General features: G+C 29.9%; 1 protein-coding gene across 1 annotated transcript; it reads left to right on the plus strand.

The window, feature by feature from the left end:
• Positions 1–9,575: 9,575 nt before the first annotated feature.
• LOC122507564 (uncharacterized protein K02A2.6-like) lies at positions 9,576–10,985 on the plus strand. Its single transcript, XM_043620349.1, has one exon. The coding sequence runs from the start codon at positions 9,576–9,578 to the stop codon at positions 10,983–10,985; it is 1,410 nt and encodes a 469-aa protein (XP_043476284.1).
• The last annotated feature ends 11,584 nt before the right edge of the window (positions 10,986–22,569 follow it).

Raw genomic sequence — 22,569 nt, forward strand, 5'->3', positions numbered from 1 at the left:
AAAAATGGTTTTTAGAAAAGTGTCTGTCCGTCTGTCTGTCTGTAGAAAAATTTGTCTCCACGATAACTCGAATAAATTTTTATGAATCGTCTTGCAATTTGGCACACTTTTTTAGTCCATAAAAATGAAGCCTGAGTTCGTTGGGCAGCTCATTTCGTCAAAAAACAAGAAAAATACAAAATTTTGTATTTTTTACAATTTTCAAAAAAATATTTTTTTTCATTTTTTTCTTAAATTTGGTGCAAAAACAAACAACTTTTCCTTTAGACACTTTTCAGTACAACAAAAAACAAAGAAGTTATGTATTTGTTTTTTTTTATAAGTTTTTGGGTCTTACGCAGCTAAACGGGTCACGAACTTCTAAAAAATTCTCTAGCTAGAAAATCTTCACAGTATCAAATGAAGGCTTAAGCGCAATAGAATCTTTAACCGGAACCGTAATCGTGAGCGTAAGAATGTGTTAGGGAAGGATAGTTATATTGTTTATACTTCTCTAACTCATACTTACGCCTACAGTTATGATTGCGGTTCCGATTAAATATTCTATTCTGCTTAGGCCTTAAGAACTTGTAGGCACATAAACTGCTCAGTTAAGGCACGGGTTTATACGCCTGTCGACAGAAAAAAATATATACCAAAAATGTCAAAATCGCCTTCACACCAAGCTATAAAAGTGTTTCTGCAATAGATTAAAGATGCATTTTTTGTCTGAATCAAGCTGCAGTCCCATGGCAGCATTGTAATTGATTTATTTCTTTCCTCCTGCAGTAATTGGTAATTTCTTATATGAAATTTCTTTCTATCCACAAAATTGAAATTAATATTTATCATTTTTGCTGAAAATCAACACATATTTGATGAGAATGTAAACCTTAAAGTCGTAGTAACTTTAAGACAAATAAATATTTTAGCGGCTCAAAAATATATTTCGTGTCTGATACGTAGTCTCAATTGACTGAGTTTGTACCACAGCGAAATATTTTTTGACGAGGAATCAGTATATTTTAGCTTAATTGCATTAAAAGATATTATTAATGGAATTTTTTTTATATAGAGGAGAACGGGGCGAGGCAGGCAACGGGGTGAGGCAGCCAATTGCTTCTTATCTCCGCATAATTTTTTCAAATTGTGCGCTATTGATAATGTAGACTGCTTATGGTAGTTTACTTTAGTTGCTAATAGATGGGCATTATTGCTGCAGCAGTTTTGCAATGACAGTATCATTTATGAAAACAGAATTTTTGGATGTAACTTTTCTAAGAGTTATTTTGGTGATTTTAGTTAATAGAGTTACACGAATAAAATTTTTGTATAGTGATTTCAATGCAGAATTTAGTGCCGAAGACGATGGTGTTAATAGAATTGCGATATTTTTAATATTACAGGTTTTGTGAATGTTTTCTTAAAAAAGTACTCGTGGGGTTAGGCAGCCAACGCTAAATTTTTCGTCTTTTTGTGTTGATTTTATTGGTTCTTCTAAATGTTTTCTCTTTTTTTCCTACTCCAATACATTTTAAACTTAACATTGAATTTTATAAACCATTTTTTAAGAATAACAAAATATTTCCTTAAAATGTTAAATTGAATTTAATTAATGATATTATTATAATATTATTCAAATGTAAAGTTTTGAAGTTTACTAACAAAATAAAAGTAAGTTAAGTACAAATACCTTGTTATGTTTCATTAATTTTAACTTTAAGTTATGTTTTTTCAACTATTAAAATAGTTGGCCGCCTCACCCCACGTTTTTGCAAATATGCCAAAATGTGGTCCTTTGGGAAAAGGGTTGTAGAAATTTTTAAGTGCAACCTACGTCAAAATGTTCTATGGCGATTTTTTAGCCAAAAAGACAGGCTTTCTAACGCGATATTAAAATTGAAAAAACCTATTTAAATAAATGCCTCGCAAACCAAAATGTGCCGTCTTGGCTGCCTCGCCCCGTTCTCCTTTATAATAAGAAACAGGAACCAGAATGCAAATAATGTACAACAATTGTAGACGACAGCGAGCGAAGCGAGCTATTTGCGCGCAACAACGCCCGGAGCGCGACGTGCGTAATAATCGTCGGAGCGCGACGACCGACATTTGCGCGCCCCGAGGCGCGCTGAAACTAGCGAGCCCCCGCGCGAAGCGCGGATGAGAATATGTCCGCCCGAAAGGCGGGCAGATTTTTTATTTTATATCGATGTTTACAATTCTGACTATCAATTATTTACTTTTAAATAATTATATTCGTTGCTTTTAGGGTTGTTATAAATATTAATTAACTCCTTGTGGTAAATATTATGCAACTTTAACCTTCGCGCTAACCAACGATTTTTGTATACGCGGACTACGATGTGGTCACCCGGGATGACCAAACGCTTTTTTTATGTTTCGAAAACGATTAAAATTCATCAAAGTTTTTCCATATAATTATGTGTTAATACAAATACTATATTTTAATAATGTTTTTATGCATATTGCATTAAATTAAACAATTTATTATTGCAAAATCACATAATTTTTCAAATGAACAGAGAAACTAGAAAATTTTTGACAAATTTTTATCTTTTTTTAGCTTTACTCAGTATTAAATTAATAAATTAAAGACAATATTTACTGAAAATAGTCATAAGTATTATTAAAAAATTATTTAAACAAATGATTGTTGTTTTTTACCAACTTTTTACAGAATGCACATAGAAAGTTTTAATTTATTCCTAATTTTGCAATTTACTAAACTCTATATGATTACAGATAAAGAATAAAAATTGAATTATTATTTAAACAATTTTTAAACAAATTAATAATTTGTTTAAAAATTGTAATCACATAAGGTTTGGTAAATTGCAAAATTAGGAAAAAACTGCGACTTTCTAGGTGCATTCTGCAAAAAGTTCCGATTCCACATTCAGATTACGATTCCACATTCCGATTCCACTTCCAACATTCCGATTCCACATTCAGATTCCGATTCCACATTTAGATTCCACTTTCAAAATTCAGATTTTGTTTAATAAGAATTTTGTTTAATAAGAAAATTAAATTATTTAGTTACAATAAAGATATTAAAAAAAGTTAATGTCAGATTTGTAATCAGCGACCCCAAAAACTCCGGAGTAACAAATTTCAACAAAATCCATTGACTTTTTAAATTTTAGTTTGTCATATTGAAACCGCCATTTAAAATTTTTGAAATTTTATGTCAGATTCGTAATCAGTGGCCCCAAAATCTGCTGAGTAGGGGAGTTGCAAACATATTTTGTCAAATTTAAAAAAATCGTTCGTCATATGAGATCCTCAATTTTTAATTTTTTAAATTTATTGTCAATTTCGTAACCAGCAACATCTAAAACCCCTAGATAGAAAGTGACATAATTATCTAAAAAAATTTTTAAATTCGTGTATTAGACTGATGTTTATTTAAAAAAATGTCTTCTATCGCTATTTTGAAGCCGCCATTCTGAAATTTTTTAATGTACTGTAAGATATTTTTAATTTCACAATGGCAAAATAAAAGTTATTTTATTTTTAATTAATAATTTAAGGCCATATTCTGCAAAATTAAAATATTACCACTGTCTTTCTGCCATAAAGACTTAAGCGATTACCTTCGGAACCAAATTAAAGCTCAATTTAAAAAAAAAGAAAACTAAATTGCAAAACGTTGGGCACCAGGTTCAAAAGTGAACCACGTCACCAAAAATTAAAAAAAAAGCTTTTACAAAACCGAGACAAAATATTATTTTAAAGGAACGAGACCACCAGGTTAATCCAATAACAATAATAATCAATATTAGCATTACTTGAACTACAATCAATCAAAATTCTGCAAAACTCGTAACAAATTATCAACGAAATTAGGCTTGAAAATTATTTATCGGTACATATCACAAAATCACATTTCGGCTAGCAAATTACACTTGTCGTCATGCAGGTCGAAATTGACAAATAATATATTATACATTATGTTAACTGTAAACATAAAAGAAATCTCATCTCGGAATGAGGACGGTTAACAGAGGTGCCGGTTGATAGAGGGCCGGATAATCGAGGTTCTACTGTAATTCGAAAAGAGGATCAGGTACGATTTATCGGTTTGAAAATTTGAAATCTGGAAGTCATTTGAAACCACTTCCCACCAAGATTGTAGCGTTACATTTTAGAATAACCTGCCCACCTCTGAGGAGACCTGTGAGCGATTGGACCTTCAACATATGGAAGGATAAATTTTTCCCATTCCTCCTTGAAATTACAAGAGAAAGGGTAAAAACTTCTTCATCGTCCGTGCGGTTGATATAGTCAAACACTTTAATTTTCCGCGACGTGAACTCTGCGCAAGCGCAGACCATACTAAGAATGCATTGACAGCACCATGCAGAAGTGCACATTTTGTTTTCAATGATACTCAGTGGTTTTCTCATGCTTTCAATTATGCAAGGTTTAGTAACCAAATTCGATACTTTATAGTTCACCATTTCCAAAAAGAAAATGTGAATTTATATTTATTTACGAAAATGGAAACCGCGAAAAAATGCTTCATAATAGACCGAATTATTGAAAAAGGGAGTTGAATGGAATTGGTCTAACGAGTGTGCAAATGCTTTTTAATTGATTAAAGAGATGATAATGTCGAGTGAGGTTCTCATGCAATACGATCCTGATTTACCTTTGAAAATTACGACTGATGCGTCACCACATGGTGTATGTGGCGAGTATGTGGTTGGGCATGTCATGCCTCACATTTACTTAAATCCTTTTAAATCCTAAAATTTCCACTGTATCGTTTTGAAACTTCGAGTAGCTGAAGTTATGGGTTCATAAGAAAAGATGATGGTATGGTGATAGTGTTATGTAAATTATATTTTAAATTACTTGGACGTAAACGTCAATTTTGCATATTTTTGGCGATTTTTTTTTTCCTAATTTCTACTAAATTAATGACAACTGAATTGAGATATATTCTAAAAAGCAGTATTATGCTCCTCATTCACTAATATTTAAAGTCCTGCCTTTATAAAAGTGCAAATTTGATTTTATAAAAGTTTTAAGTTTTCATTGTTTTATTTAATCATATGATAAATCTTATGACAAAGAGTTGATTTTATCTTTACTAGAACCAAAAGGACGCGCGTTGCGCGCCCACTTCTGGTCCTTTCCCACAACAAAAACCTTAATATAACCTTAAATTAAATCTTAATTAAATAAAAACATATGTTTATATTTTAAAAATTATTTCTCTGTTAATAAGATTGTTTAAAAGTTTTTTAATTTTTTAAATGTAAGTTTGACAAATTAAATTTTCTAAAAAAAATTACACGTTAATGCCTATAAAAAATTCTCATTCTGGAGAAAATCACCTTTAAAATAAGCATAACATCATTAAAAAGCATTCAGTATTTTAGAAGTTATTAAAATTTTTGTAAAACATTGAAAATTATCATTTTTTAAAAATGTCTAAATAAAATAGTAATCAAATGACTTCTAAAAGATCTTGATCAATTCAAAATTTAAACATCTTTTAAAACTTAAAAGATACAACAATTTTAGTTTCCGTACGTGATACATTTTAAAATGTTTTTCATTCTCCTGAAAATGGGTATGGTCTCTAAATTTTAACTGGTAGTGTATATTATATTTTTATTAGAGTTTTTCTTATGTTTAATATTGAAATAATATTTATATATATATATATATATATATATATATATACTACAAAACTAATTGTGTTCGTAATATGGAAATTACAAAGTAAAAACGCTACAGATATTTTCCATCAGTTTATTATATTTTTACTTATATTATGGCCAAAATAAATGAAACCGGACACTTGAAAAATTATGGCAAAACTCCAAGGATTCATTTAAAGAAAGAAAAATCAGTAACCTTCTATATTATAGAAATTGTGTAGATTTTTCTGCCAAAATACAGGCGAAAATTTTTTTATCACGTCAAGTTTTTGAAAAAAATGGGGTTGAAACCCCTAAAAACAGCGTTTTTGGCACTTTTTGAAAAATTGTGGGGCAAAATCCTGACGTGATAAAAATTTCGCTATTATCAGAAATTAAAGCTTAATTCATGCCCTTTCAAATGAGCCCTCAGCCGATTAATATCCTTCAACCCTTAAAGCAGGGGGTGTGTTTTTGTCCAGGGGTGCAAAAACTTTAAAATACATATACAAAAAAAATTATTTAAGGGATTTTTTAGGGGTTGTGAATTGAGAAAAATTTTGAAGCTATAGGTTTAAGTACACGGCTACCCCTAAAAAACCCTTAAATAATTTTCTTTGTATGTGTATTTTAAAGTTTTTGCACCCCTGGACAAAAACACACCCCCTGCTTTAAGGGTTGAAGGATATTAATCGGCTGAGGGCTCATTTGAAAGGGCATGAATTAAGCTTTAATTTCTGATAATAGCGAAATTTTTATCACGTCAGGTTTTTCTTCCACAATTTTTCAAAAAGTGCCAAAAGCGCTGTTTTTAGGGGTTTCAACCCCATTTTTTTCAAAAACTTGACGTGATGGAGCATTTTGGACTTTCGATTCGTGTCCAGGGCAAAATTTGCCTTCGGAAACACTTTGTCGCTTTCATTATCCCGAAATGATGCAGGCCTGTGTACTTAGAGTTTTGCACATCAATACATGGTAATTTAATTTTCCCAAAATATTCAGAACATTCTTGAATTTGCAATTGTTTATAAGAATTGTTAATAACAATTTTAGATTTTAATTTTTTAACAATCTTTTTATTTTATCATTAAAGTAGGTATAGACATTAAGCTTTATTTAAAAGAAATTACTTTATTATCATTATTTGTTTCAAAGTAATAATAACATGAAAATAAAATGATCCAGAACTTCAACACCAAATTACTTTAATAATAAAATTTTTTTTGAAATTGTTTCACTTATTTTGATCTCTGATAAATGATTTATTACCATTTATTAAATCAATTTTAATTAATTGTACACTATCTGCGAAAATTGTGTAAATACTACATGTTAGTGCTACACAGGAAATGAAAAGTGTTGTTTTAACCTGAATTTGTGTTAAAATAACACGCAACAAATTTTACCCTCGTAGGGTAAAAATGTAGGGGAATCTGGGGCGAAAAGTTAAATTTTGCATAAATGATTTTTTTAGACAATATAATCCGCTTAGATGCAAATATTTATATATCAATATTGTAGGGCAACTTGTCCCCTACAACTTTCAATAAAAAAGTTTCTGATATTTTCTCATACAATACATGTTTTGTCCTTTCTTGAAAATTTTGTTTTTTTTACTTTTCGCCCCATGCTGGGGCGAAATGTTGAATTCTATTTCTAGCCTACTAAAACTATTTTCTGATAGGTGTTAAGTAGAAGATAAGTTAAAGTATTCATAAACAAGTTATTTAGTTAATAAAAGATCTGTGTTTATTGCACAAAAGCTTTAGAACAGTTATAAAGTTAAAAAAAAAAATTTTCAAAAAAAAAAAATTTTGGTTTATTTTACGTGAACGGTCTTGTTTTTTGACAGAGTACTTCCCTAATGTCAAATAAGTCATTTTTAAACAAATAAGCCCAAAAAATCAAAAACAAAAGAAATTTAACAACATGTAAAAATACATTTACCTTTTCGCCCCACCATCTAATTTTGAACTGAAATCAAAAATTTTCTTTTTCTGTTTAAGCAACATAAACTTTTGTATAATAAAAAACTGGGTACTTGTTTAAGATTTATTAAAAAAATATTAAACCATGTAAAGTATTCCTGAAATTATATTAATTTTCTAATAAAACAAGGCAAACTCAAGGACGAGATCAAGCATTTTTTAAATGATTCTAGAAAGTTATTTAAATTTCTTTACAAGAAAAAGAATAGTTATTTTCGTATCAAGGGCGCAAAATAGGTGATTGCGACGATGGCGAAAGGAAGGGACCGAGGGGACACAATTTCGCGCCCGAGGCGAAGCCGAGGGAGCGAAAGTGTCCCCGAGGTCCCGAAATTTCGCCATCGTCGTAATCACCTTTGCGCCCATGATGCTAACATAATTTTTTGTCCTAACTGCACGGAAAGTATGTCATTGAGGGCACGAACGATTAAACGCTCATATTAGTTAAAAATTAAACTCTCTATAAATGTTAACTCTTTGAAGTCTATAATGATACAAGTTTTAATATAGAAATAAGAAAACAATGTATTCTGGAAATATAGTAATTGCCAATTTTTATAACCTAAATATATAACCTAAACCTACCCCTGGGTTGTAATGAGTCACTTTGCGCCCGCTCTAAGTGCTCGAAATGACATACTTTCCGTGCAGGTAGGACAAAAAAATTATTTTATATCATTAAAAAGTAGTATTTTACACAATTTTTAAAAACTTACCTCCTTATCCTTATTTTTAATCACAAAAATTTTTTTCGTCTTATTTTTTTTAATTTTGAAAAGAGAAAAAACATGTTCTTCACTTTGGACTTTTATTTTTCTGTATTATATACTGCAAAAATGTGTTAATAAACTGTAACTACACTGTAAAAAAAGGGAGTTAAATTTTAACTCCCCAGGGGATTCTATAAAAGTCGCACCCATTGGGGAGTTAATGCCAGGGGAGTTAAATAAAGAGAGTTAAAACTTTACACCCAAATGCTAACTCCCCAAGGAAAAAATAACTCGCGCGGGTTTTGAATGAAGGGAGTTAGAAATTAACTTTCTTTTGGAGTTGATTTTTAACTCGAAAAATTTCACTCCCAACTCCCGAGTCCGTTAACTCCCTTAATTTTTTACAGTGTATATATATACTTACTTCAAGTATAAAATAGACTACCAATGCTAAAAAATAAAAAACTGGTAGTCTAAAATAGACTACCAGTAACGCTCCTGTATATAATTTGCTTGAATCTCACTCGCACTCATGCTTACTACTAATTCATAGTTTCTCTCTCTCTCTCTCTCTCTCCTCTCTCTATCTCTGCTCACTGGTCACTCAATAGACTGCCTACTGGTTGAAAGAAACCCTTCAAACAATAGACCAGGTACTCGAGCAGACCTTTCGTTTCTCTTTAAATTATATATATATATATATATATATATATATATATTTCAAATATCTTACTGTCTCCTTCTTTCTAGATACTAAATACCATTATCGGTCTCTGTTTATAACGCAGAAAATCTAACGCTATTGCTTTCTTCCTCTTTCGAAAGTAAATAACATTAGAATGTCTCTCTTTACCTAATTTGCATATCTACTGATTTCATATAAGGATAAATAAATAAATAATTAAGGAAATATATTTTATTACATGCCTTTTTATAATATAATACCAGAAATTAACTTAATATAGCTATATGTAACATTTATAAGCAATTTTACATTTTGGGCATGTCATGCCCACCACATAGTCGGTGTAACAGTTTCCCGCCTCATACTCGCCGGGTTAAACAAGGCTGAGCCCGGATATTCTCAGATAGATCGCGAAGCATTATCTTTGGTGTTCGGGGTTAAAACCTTTCATCAATTTGTTTATGGTAGATTATTCATTCTTGAGACTAATCATAAACCTTTAATTTATATTTTTGGTGATAAAAAAGGAATTCCACAAATGGCGGCATCGCGCGTTCAGCGTTGGGCAGTATTTTTGTCGGGATATAATTATAAAATTAAATATATTGAAGGGAAGAATAATAATGCCAATTGCTTTTCCCGTTTTCCAGTTAAAAACGATAAAAAAGAAATTGATTGCGAAACTAATGAATATTCATATTTAAATTTTGTAACCAATGATATTGAAGTTATCTCAACTGATGTTTTACGTAATAAAATCGATAATGACTGTGAATTAAAGACAGTTAAACGTTTTATTCTGGAGGGATGGCCAAGCAAAGTTTCGGATGATTTAAAAAAATATGCGAGCAAAAATCGAGAATTAACTATTGAAAATGGTTGTGTAATGTGGGGTCATAGAATTGCAATTCCGAGTACGTTGAGAAAAGAGTTACTTGCAGAATTGCATAGTGCTCACATGGGGGTAGTTAAAATGAAAACATTAGCGAGATCTTATATTTGGGGGCCGAATATTGATAAAGATATCGAGTTAATTGGTAAATCGTGCGAATCGTGCTTAAAAAATGCAGATAACCCACCTAAAGCAAATTTGCATTCTTGGGATTGGCCTAATGGACCAAATCACAGAATTCACGCTGATTTTTTGGGTCCAGTTTCGGGCGAAATGTTTTTAATTATTGTTGACGCTTATTCGAAATGGGTTGACGTAAAGTTAATGAAAAATATAACAGCTGAAAATACAATTAGAGCTTTTAAAGAATATTTTTGTACGTGGGGTTTACCGTTCAAACTAGTAACTGATAATGGTCCAACGTTCACTTCATTTGCTTTTCGAGATTTTGTTTTAAAAAATGGTATTCGTCATATTAAAACTCCGCCGTATCATCCAGCTTCTAATGGAGCTGCTGAGAATGCTGTAAGAACTTTTAAAAGTAAATTTGAATTGCTCAGATTAGAAACGGATAGTCAAGATGCATTAGTTAAATATCTTTTTTATTGGCGTTCAACTCCACATTGTTCAACGGGAGTTAGTCCAGCCGAACTTCAATGTAATCGTAAATTTAGAAATAGATTTGATTTGTTAAAAATTGAGGTTAAAGAAACAGTTATTCGTAGTCAAGAATCACAAAAGAAATTTTTTCACGGTAATAGAGCAATTCAGTTTAAAAATAACGAAGTTGTGATGGCGAGAGATTATATGGCGGAAAATTGGCAAAAATCGGAAATTGAGAAACAATTAGGACTGGTTACTTATCAAGTAAGAACAGAAAACAATAAACTTTGGAAACGTCATGTCGACCAGCTCCGACCATGCAATCTTTCGCTTGATCGAAAAGGGAGAGAGACAGAATCTGTCGGTGGGGAGAGAGTTGTTGATATGAATGCTGGAGTGTTGAATAAAAGTTCAATTGATAATAAAGTATTTTCGGAAAAAGGATTCGCCTAGTGAAAATGTAAATATTGAAAATTTAGAAGATGGTAAAAATCATGATTTAAATAAAAAAATAATCAATGATAAATCTGATGTTTGTTTTACTTTGAGGCGATCTACGAGAATAAGAAAGCCGAGAGATGTTCTCAATTTGTGATATTGTTTTTGAATTATGTGTGGAGGAGTGTGATGTATGGGGAATTGTCACTAGTTGTTACCAGAGACCGTTTGTGATTGCGCCTATGGGGCCGTACACATAATACGTCACGCAATTTTTGACCATTTTTAACCCCTCCCTCCCCCTATGTCACACTTCATCACAAATCTTGAACCCCCCCTCCCCCTACGTCACGTCACAAACGTAAATTTCACTGTAAATTTTATACATTGGACAATATATATTATATCTTACACTCTAAATTATTGAATCAGTTAAAAATACCTGATTTAGAAGCAAAAAGTCAGTCACTAATTCAAAAAGTAATATTTTTTTCTGACAATTAGTTAAAAATAACTGATGTTTCAATACAATTTTGTTTCTGATTGATTAAATTAGTTACGTTTAACTACCTACATAGCACCGAAACTTTCCTGAAAATTTACTAAAGATTTACTAGCAAACTTCGAAATATTTAAATGCAAAGTTTAGTGAAAATTGTGTAGGGGAGGGTAGGCTACATTGAACCGGGTATTTTCTAAAGTCCAAGAACTAATTAAATTTTACAAATTTTGATGAGGTTATTATTTGTTAATATAGGATATTAATATATTTCGATGTCAGGTTTCGTGGCAGAAGTGACAGTTTAATTTTATCACGTTGAGATGCCATGCTGATCAAATTTCCTAACCTCAAAATAAATATTATGGCGCAAAATTTTAAAGTTCTACTACAATGTATAATTTCTGAAACCTTAATTGCGCATGACTACTAGCATTTTTCTTATTGGTCAATAGAGCAGACAACTTTTGGAGTCAGGGCTGCCACTCTTGAAACTGAAAATACGCTGTAAATTCGGGTGGTTCAATGATGTCGCACTCACTGTATTCACATGACATTCACAACAAAAATTGTTTATAATAAATTTATGTAAGACTTAAAATTCTTTATCACATCGGAATATTGAAGTTGACACCCTAAGCGACATAAATCACAAGTTTACTAATTTTTAAAACTTCCTATTTCAATAAAAAAAATTCATTATATTTCCACAAAATTTTTTGTTTTGTACGTGAAAAACAGTTTTTTTCGTTTTTCTTTGTAAATAATAAACCTACGTGCTCGAAATTTTTGGACGTAGTCGCTTTCGGTAATACTAAATTATATATTAAATAAGAAAAAATTCCACTCAGTCATTTCTTAGGAAATTAAAGTGGTTCACTGTTGACGCTGGTTCAATGTAGCCTACTCTCCCCTAAAGATTTAAATATCCCACTTCAATAAATGTTTAGCGCGAAACTTTCTTGAAAATTTTCACGAAAGTATAGTCGAAAATGCAATTCAAATGTTCAGGAAAGTTTCAAGCTATATTTTTAAGAAAATTTGACGATAGACATTTATTGGAGTGAGAAATTTAAATCTTTACACAATTTTAAAATGAGGCTCCGGATCTTAAAAGGGCACACGCGCGAACACACGGCAAATAATTTGGCCCCTGGTGATAAAATTTTGAAGTTGCTCAAAATAAATTTTAAATTATTGTTTCTTATACAGAATTTCAAGGCGAAACTTTTTTTTAATAAAAATTTTTTATATAATTTCTCGTTTTCACGTAAATTGAAAAAAACGTGATTTTTTAAGTTAAGAAATTTTAAAGAATTTTTGACTTCAACTCGTGACTACTTCGTTAAATATTAATATTTTTCCACGAAATTTACACACAATATTCTTCAAACTATTCCAAGAGTGAAAAAATATTTGGAAATTTAAAAAAAAATTGTATGTCAAAGTAAATAATTATTTAAATAATTTTGTTGGAAAAATGATTCTCCTATTTTCAATTGAAAAAGTTGAGTTCATTAATATGTTAGGAAGTTTTTTGGAAAATATCTCGCCATTTGATAATAAATTAAAGATAATAGAGCAATTTTAACATCGTCGCGCTCTGCTGTAAAATTGCGGCATGGCGGCACACGTGTAGCATGGCCGCCATTACAAGACCAATGTATATATAGTTAGACATTGTTTACGTTTACAGCAGAGCGCGACAATGTTAAAATTGCTCTATTGTCTTTAATTTATTATCAAATGGCGAGATATTTTCCAAAAAACTTCCTAACATATTAATGAACATTTTTGTCGCTGAAAGTTTTCCAAAAACAAAAATTCGTCACTCAACTTTTTCAATTGAAAATAGAAGAATCATTTTTCCGACAAAATTATTTAAATAATTATTTACCTTGACATACAATTCTTTTTTAAATTTCCAAATATTGTTTCACTCTTGGAATAGTTTGAAGAATATTGTGTGTAAATTTCGTGGAAAAATATTAATATTTAACGAAGTAGTCACGAGTTGAAGTCAAAAATTCTTTAAAATTTCTTAACTAACATATTAACATATTTATTAACATTATTTAACATTATTTAAATTATTATTTTATTATTATTATTATTATTATTATTTTTTATTTTATTATTTTTATTATTTTTATTTTTTATTTTTTTTATTTATTATTTATTTTATTTTTTTTATTTATTATTTTATTTATTTATTTTTATTTAACATTATTTATTTATTTTATTTATTATTTAACATTTATTAACATTATTTATTTATTAACATATTTATTTTTTATTTCTTAACATATTTAGAAAAATTTCGGTGTTTTGTGGATAATTTTTCAGTTATTTTTAACTGATTAAGGCTGCGGTTACACCTCTGTAGGCAGCCTGCCTGCCTGCAGGTTGTCATGGTAACGTACAAGAGTAAGAGAGTCAGTGACTTCAAACTTCTCCCTTACTCTCGTTGCTCCTGCCTGCGCAGGCAGGCAGCCTGCAGAGGTGTAACCGCAGCCTAAGAAGCAAACAGTCAGTCACTGCTGATTGTCAGTTAAAACCATGATTTTTAACTGATTCAAATTAAGAGAATATATTATTTTTCATATTATAAATAATATGCCAATAGATGTTAAACAGGTACATAAAATAGATATTAAATAGTTTAAAGCATTTTTAACTTGTTTTATTTAGAAAAAGTGACATTGTCACATATAATTTCTTATAATCTTTGAATTTAAAAGATTGTGACGTAACACATGAGTTCACCCCCCTCCCCATGTCACACTTAGTCACAATTCTCAGACCCCCTCCCTCCCCCTAGCCGCGTGACGTATTATGTGTACGGCCCTTACCAATTTTTTTGCATAAAACCTTTCCACACCACCTCCAGAATTGATTTTAACTTAAATCAAAATCGCGTATTGGGCCGATTTTTTTAAATTTCCTGTAGGAGTTATGGAGGGGGGAAGAAAAATAAAAAAACTTATTTTTTCGGAAAGTACTTAACCGATTTGAATGGATAAACTACATTTTTAAAAAATCTGGAAAAAATATATATTAACCTTTTGAGGACCAAATGTTTTCTTAAAAAATTGCGATTTTTGATTTTTAAGAAAACTTTTCAGGGAAAGTTATTGAAGTTTTTATTTGAAGACCAGTATCTGTCATACGTTTTTCAGACTATGTGAAAATTATTGTTTCAATATTCAGTTTTGAAAATTAAGAAATTTATGCACGAGTTAATAAAAAAATGTTCATGTTGCCTAAAAGGAACACTGGTCCTCAAAGGGTTAATTGAAGAATGTAAATTTTCAAAGTTACAAGGATATGCAAAGGCTTAAAAATTAATTTTTAAATGAAAGATTAAAGCAATAAATTTAAGCTTAATTAATGAAATTTTTAAATTTTTTAGAACAAATTTATATTCTATAACTTTTCATTTAAATATAAATAGATTTTAGAAAATTCTTTGTCAAATTAATTTATTAAAAAAATTTGCTATTACGAATAACAATAATGTCAAATAATTAACGAATAATTACATTCGAGGGGGTAATTACTGGTTAAAATGGTGTACACTCTAATACACTAAACTTTCCTGCTATTACGCGTATTATCTAATATTATAGGGTATTACAGAACTATTACAGGGTAATACTGATTATTACAGAATATTACCTCTATATTATGTGGTATTACACTGACGTAATAATGCTCTATTACACGAAGGAGCGTATGCGCTAATACACAAGTAAATACCCCTTCGATAACATTACACCATTAAAACATTTATGAGACTTTTATATATAATAATATTGTTTAAATATAGTCACCAGAAGAATAATAAAAATGAAGAAAATTTAAAGATAGAGTAAAAAATGCTACTAATAATAGTAGTATAATAGAAATAAAAAAGCAATTTGTTGTCAATAATTATTATATATGTATTTTTTATAAATTATTATGAATTAATGTTAATGAACATAGTCAAGGTTAGCCCACTGTCAAGGTAGGTCCATCGTCAGAAACAAGTTACATTTGACCTAAATTTAGGTCAATTTTAAAGACAGTTTTCACCTACAGGTCAAAATTTAGGTCAATTTTAAGGGCAGATTCTACCTACAGGTAAAAAATTGACAAACTAATCCCTCTGCCCTCAAAATTTAAGTCAATTTTAAAAGTAGTTATGACTTAAAGTCAAAAATTGACAAACTTATCGCTCTGCCTTCAAAAAGTTCAATTTCAGGTCAGTTTTGACCTGAGCGTTAAAAATTGACATATAATTCCCTATGCCCGTAAAATTTATGTGAATTTTAAGGGCAGATTTAACCTAAAGGTCAAAAATTGACAAACTAATCCCTCTGCCTTCAAAATGTAGGTCAATTTTAAGGGCAGTTTTGACATAAACGTCAAAAATTCACAAACGTCTATTATTTTACGTCGAATTCTTTAGGTAATTTGGCATTTTCTTTTGCTTATAGGTTGGTTGCCAGATTGGGCTACAAAGCGCGATTTGGGCTATCTTTTGTCATAGTTTCGCGGCGTGAATTTCATTTTCGCTACAGGTAGCGAATTGGGCTATATTTCTTTTATGAAATTGCGCTTTTTTTACTGTTAGGACATTTTTTTTAAACACATGAAAATCGAATACAAAAACATTAATATAATGAGAACTTTCAATTGGCGCCTTTTAGTGGACACAACGAATACTATATAACTATAATTATTATAATTATATAACACTATAAAATTTATAGTGCCTATGAGATTCAGAATGAAAACGAGACCACGATAAAATGAGACGGAGAACACAGAGACTGATTTACCGGAAGAAGAATACAGAAATTTAATTGCGATCTATTTAAAAATCACTTTGACCAGTGTAAATCCGTTGCTACGTTTTTTTAAATGTCCTGAACCTTATTCATTTAAAAATCTTAAATATTAAAGTTATTTAATGTATAATGACAAAAATATAATTATTTTAATAACAAAATAAAAAGTTTTAGTATTAATTTTTTTTAAATATGTATAAATATATAAAATTTTATTATAAAAACTGTATAATATATATTTTTGTATAAGTTTATATATATATATATATAATTATATTTAAAAAGTCCCGCGGTTTTTGGGCTACGTCAGCGCCTTCTATCCGCGGTTTGTCGTGCTAAAAATCTGGCAACCCTGTTAGGTCATAAACGGCCAAATAATGGCCCTTACATTACTTCAACATTTATGTCAACTGCAGGTAAAAAGGGGTCCAATAAGGGTCCATTCATTAATTACGTAAGGGATTTTAGGGGAGGGGGGGTTTGGAAAATCTCTACATGGCCTTACATCGGGGGATAGGGGGGGGGGGGTCAAAGCCATTCTTACGTAATATTTTATACTCAAAGTCGTCATTCGCCCGGGAGCGAATTTATACACAGACTTCACTCAATCAATTAATTTGCTTAATTAATTAAGCATTTTTAATATAAAAAATAAATAATAGAATTATTTATTGTATAGGATTAAAATTAACAAACAATTGGATTCATAGGCATATTGGATAGAAAAAATACCTGTTTCTTGCTTTTAATTTGCAATTGCTTAAGCAAATTAATAAACATTTAACAATTTTTGAAAACTGTTGACGCGAATCGATTCTGTGTAAAAAATTAGGGAATTTTAGTTTGGGTCATTTTTTTGTCTAAGTCGTATTTTGTTCACAAAATTGTTTTAAACAAATTTTTCAGAATAAATATGGTGTTTCATCCCAAGCAAAAGCAATTGGAAATTAAAAACAAGAAATAGGTATATAATTTTTACAATTTGCCTATGAATCTAATTGTTAATTTTACTTTAAGGGGTTATATACAGTCAGGCGGTCGAAAAAATGCAGTTTTTCAGGATTTTTTTTTAAAAAGGAATATTAACTTATTAAAGCGAAAGTTTTCCTATAATGTTTTACATCTTTTAAAGTTTTAAAAAATATATTTCATTTGTAAAAATATTATTTTTTTTGGCCTCTGTAGCTTATCTCCCAAAGATCCACGAAAAAAAAGTGCCCCGCGGTGAACAAGATAACAATTGATAGAATCATCTGAGATCAAAAAGTTAAATAGATTCTGTTAGTGTATGAGAAAATATAGTCTTTGATCGTTGGAATTGAAAAAATATCATGTTTTGACAAAATGGCAGCCAAAGAAAAAAAGTTCATTTTTATGAAGAAAAAAATCGTCTTCAAATGTTGATTAAAATTATAATTTTCATTTTCTTTAAAAAACCAACGATCAAGGACAGCAAAAAGTAGTTGTTAAGCTTGTGTGAAAATTAGAGCTAAATCGGTTCAGCGGTTTTTGAGAAATCGTGTTCACCGACTTGAAAAACATAGTTTTGAGAAAAGCGAGTTTAAAGACGCTGCACCTGCTCTATACCCCATGGCGCGCCTTTCTAGTTTTGTCTGCAACTTCGAAAATATTTCGCGAATCTTAATAAAAATTTTTTTCACCTTAAGAAAATGCAAAAAAAATCGATTTTTTGAAAATCGTGACTGTATATAACCCCTTAAAGACGCTGCACCTACTCTACACCTCGCGGCGCGCGTTTCTAGTTTTGTCTGCTACTTCGAAAATATTTCTCGAATCTTAATAAAATTTTTTTTCACAACAGGCAAATATATATATACTTTAAGAAAATGCAAAAAAAAAATAATCGATTTTTTAAAAATCGTGACTGTATATAACCCCTTAAATCCATTTCTTTATCCTTGGAATGAAACACCATTTATGCAGCATAATTTGTTTAAAACAATTTTGTGAACAAAATACGATTTGGACAAAAAAAAATAATCCATATGTACTAAAATTTCCTAATTTTTTGCACAGAATCGATTGGCGACAACAGTTTTTAAAAATAAAATGTATTTATTAATTTGTTTCAACAATTATTGTTAAAAAATTGGAAATTATAAACAAAAAACCTCTTTTTTTAAGTTTGCCTGTTAATTCGATTTATAATTTTTTAATGCAATGATTGGTTTCTTTATAAGACTTAATGTGTTAAATATTGAAATATATATATATATATATATATATATAAAATATTAGAAGAGTTTAACATTGTTCGGACATATTTCCAGAACTAGATTAGAACGACAGTTGTTAGTTTTAGTTATTTGTGACTTTGGTATTATAGAATTGACACGTAACGTTGTTACAGAAATGTTCTTATTTGTAATTGCAAGTATATTACAGAACTGCATTGCAACAGATGTTTAGAACAGTTACACAATGTTCCTACACAGTTATAGAACAAGGTTGGAACAACAGTTACAGAAAATTTGTGACATTAAAGTTATGTAACTCTTACATCACATATTATGATAGAACTGTGACATAAGCATAATACAGAACTATTCTGTAACTAACTTGTAACTAAGTTTTAGAAATCTGTTACAATCAGGTTATATCACAGATCTATAACTATTTAGGAACAAATATTCTATATAACACTGTGACCTCACTGTTATAGAATACTTATATAACGTGTTTGCTGGGAATGAAGTAGCTCCGACGATATAATTCTTCCTAGGGAAAAGTTAACGTTAGTTAACGTTAGCTAATGCTACTAACGTTAGATTAACATTAGGCTAACGTTATAATCTGACATTATTGACCAAAAAACGTTGTTAAATTTACCTTAGCCTAACGTTAGTCAATATTAGTAGCATTAGCTAACTTTAACTAACGTTAACTTTTCTACTTGGGTTAATTGTATACTATTATTTTATTTTATTGATACATTTAAATAAGATTTATTATAACATAATTACTTGAACTTTTGTGATTTGAACTTGAACTGTGTGAAACTCTTCAATTTGAACCCTCATTTCTATAAATAACAATTTCAGAGAAATTTTATATCAACTGCACAACGAGTCAACCGCACCAGTAGGATTATCTAATATTCTTTCAATCAAAATATTATGTTAAAACAAATAAATAAAGCTGCATAAAATTTCTATATTAAGTCAAAATAAATAAATAAAGCTACATGTACTCTCTATTCCTATTTTACATACAAATTTAAAGTCATCAATGTGTAGTTGTATGTGTTAATTTGTTTATTGTGAGTTCGAGAATTCACAGCTGAGCGAATGGGGTTAAGTAAGTGCAGATTGAGTCGAGAGATGAAACCTCACAGTTACAGAATGAGGGGCGCCCTCTCCTTATTTTCATCCCCACCAGAGAGGTAAATCGAAGCCCCACCGCGTGATCGCAAACAGTGAACATAGTATTAGTTACATTTTAATGCTACAGCTTCTGTTATGCCAATAGTCTACGATGTTAAAATAAGTAAGGGTCACATTTAACCGGATCATATACTTGACATTTGCATGCTTCTTAAGCGCAACTCAATTGTTAACTTACTAAAGATTTTAAAAGCTAGAAAACTTTAATCAGAATAATTTTATAATTTAAAAAAGTTTTCTTTTTCCAAAGTTATGGTATTAATCAAATTGTAAATTTCGTCTCATTAAATTAATCAAATTTTATCAGGCACTTCCATAAATAATCTGCATGTTTCTGAATCGTGGTAATCGTTGACTGAAAATTTAATCATCACTATGGTAATAGGAATAATTCTTAGGGGTTGATCTAGCAGTTACAAAGTGGCAGGAGGTTAGGATACTTTCTTCCTGTCTTTCTTCCAGCCCCAGGGGGTGAAAGCCCGTAGCAGCGATCGTGCAATAATACTAAAAAGATAAAACCTTTGGGTTCACCCTTCGACCACTATAGTGGGCTATTGCTCCAAGGCAGCAAGTCTATAAGCTAGCGACTTCGTCTAAATGGACCAAAACTCAGGGCCGAAGTAAAATAAGAACTCTTATTTTTTGCGCTTTATAAGTCATTGCCAATGTATAATAATCATAGCCTATAATGTTTTAATGTTAATGACGATTGAAAATAATAACTAATCATTAAATCCAACCTAGTTCTTGCAAGAGAGAAAATTTAATACTTACTACTTTTTATTCCTAATTTAGTTACTACACTATTTAATTCATGTAATAACTTCAACTATTATAAATTATTAAATTAAGAATCTTGTACAATCCAGTTTGCTATGTGACCCTGATGATGAGTTTATTTATAATTATTATTATAAATAAATATCAGTTCGTTGTCACGCTTTAAAAACATTTTAGAAAATGAAAAAAAGAAATAAAATGTTAAAAAAGAATGAGAAAATACGGCTTCATAAAAAAGACTGCGCAAAGTTTATTTGATAACGCTAAAGAAAGTAAGTTAAATATAAATAAAATTTTTAAATATTCCCTCACAGCAAAAAGAATATTCATAGGATATCTATAAGATATCAGACTTGGACACAGGATATCTTGAAAATATCCCACGTATATCTTCTCATGGTCATCTAAAGATATTCATTAGATATCCATAAGATATTAATTAATTTTAACTAGCAACAATACTAACTACTTGATTAATTTTTAAAATAAAATTAACAATTTTAGAAATAATATAATTTAAAAATCTTTAATAAAAATTTTTTTTCATAAAAATAAAATATAAATTGGAATATAGGTTTTAATACTATTATAACTATAAAAATCATATATTCTGAGATAGGAAATTGAAGGAAAAGTCAGAGATTCTTATTAAAAGTACAAGAAAAATTAAATTTTTAGAATTCATAAGAAAATTGTGAAGAAGTTTTTACCCTTTCCCTTGTAATTACAAGGAGGAAACGGAAAAATTTTCCATTTCACATGTTGAACGTCCAATCGCTCTCTGGAACTTCTTCATCATCCGTGTGGTTGATATAGTCAAACAGTTTTATTTTCGCGACGCGTCAAAAATGCTTTTTTACAGGTCATTTTAATTAGTTATTTTACTAATTGCTTTTTATTGCTTATAGTCAAAAATGATTTCATTGGACACTTTGACACTCTAATTTTTCATTTTTGTAGAGAAAGTGTAAAAATGTTAATTTTTGTAGGAGAAATGGCTGTTACAAAAGTGCGATTTTTGTGTTTGGTTTGTTTACCTTTTGGTTTGTTTACATTTCACAACTTGGACTTACCCTTAAGCATATATATGTTAGATGAAGCGGTTGTTAATATTTAAATGCAGTGAAATTTTACAGCTCTTGGAGCAAAACACTGATTTTTCTTATTTTTGAAAGTTGTAAGGTATGGTGGCGGATTTGGTGTATTCAACTAAAACATTATGTAGATGTTAAAATCATTTATTAAAACTACTAGAAATGATAAAAAAACAAAGAGAAAAAAATGATGATTTTATATTATAGAAAAAAAAAGTTTCACTTCAGTTATGGTTATATAATTTGGACTAGCATAAGAGAAGACCGCAAGTGTCACATATTCGAGAATTGTTGCGGTGGAGCACATGAGGCATTAGTACACAAAAAATGCAAAGACATTTGAAACTCGTGCAAAAAAATGATGCGCCACTGTACGTTACAAAAATTATACGCCATCATACCTTACAAGCTATTGATGGAAATATGATAGTGTTACTTTCATACAGCGCGAAATGAGAAAAATGCAAAATACAAAAAACTGTTGTCCAAGGTCTAAACAATACGTTCCATAGATTTACCTGACTCATTTTTCAAAAAATCTTCACTCTGTCACTGTTAATCACACATATCCAATAAAACTTTTTATTTTTTTTTCACTACTTTTTTATTCAAAATCGCTTAGAGTACAAAGCACGCGTTTGCTCATTACTACTACTGCATATAAAATGTTATCACGATAAAAGACATCGACCATAGTGATAAGACGTTTCAGATGTGACGTTAGGGGAGACCGAGGTGAGTTGTAACAAAGCCGATTTCTCGAAAGCTATGACCTTTTAAAAACTTTGAAAAGCGTTAATTTGTTACATTTTTGATTCACTATTTGATACAAATTTACTTGACCACCTGAGAAAAGTTTTTGAGATGTATTTAATATGTGTGCAAAAAAATTGCTAAAAGTAAGTTTTCGGACGAAATTTTGATACTTCATTATTCGACACATATATTAAATTTTTGTTATTCTTATATTTACCTTAATTACTGCTG

This window comes from Leptopilina heterotoma, unplaced genomic scaffold (assembly GCF_015476425.1).
Source record: "Leptopilina heterotoma isolate Lh14 unplaced genomic scaffold, ASM1547642v1 Lhet_472, whole genome shotgun sequence".
Classification (NCBI taxonomy): domain Eukaryota; kingdom Metazoa; phylum Arthropoda; class Insecta; order Hymenoptera; family Figitidae; genus Leptopilina; species Leptopilina heterotoma.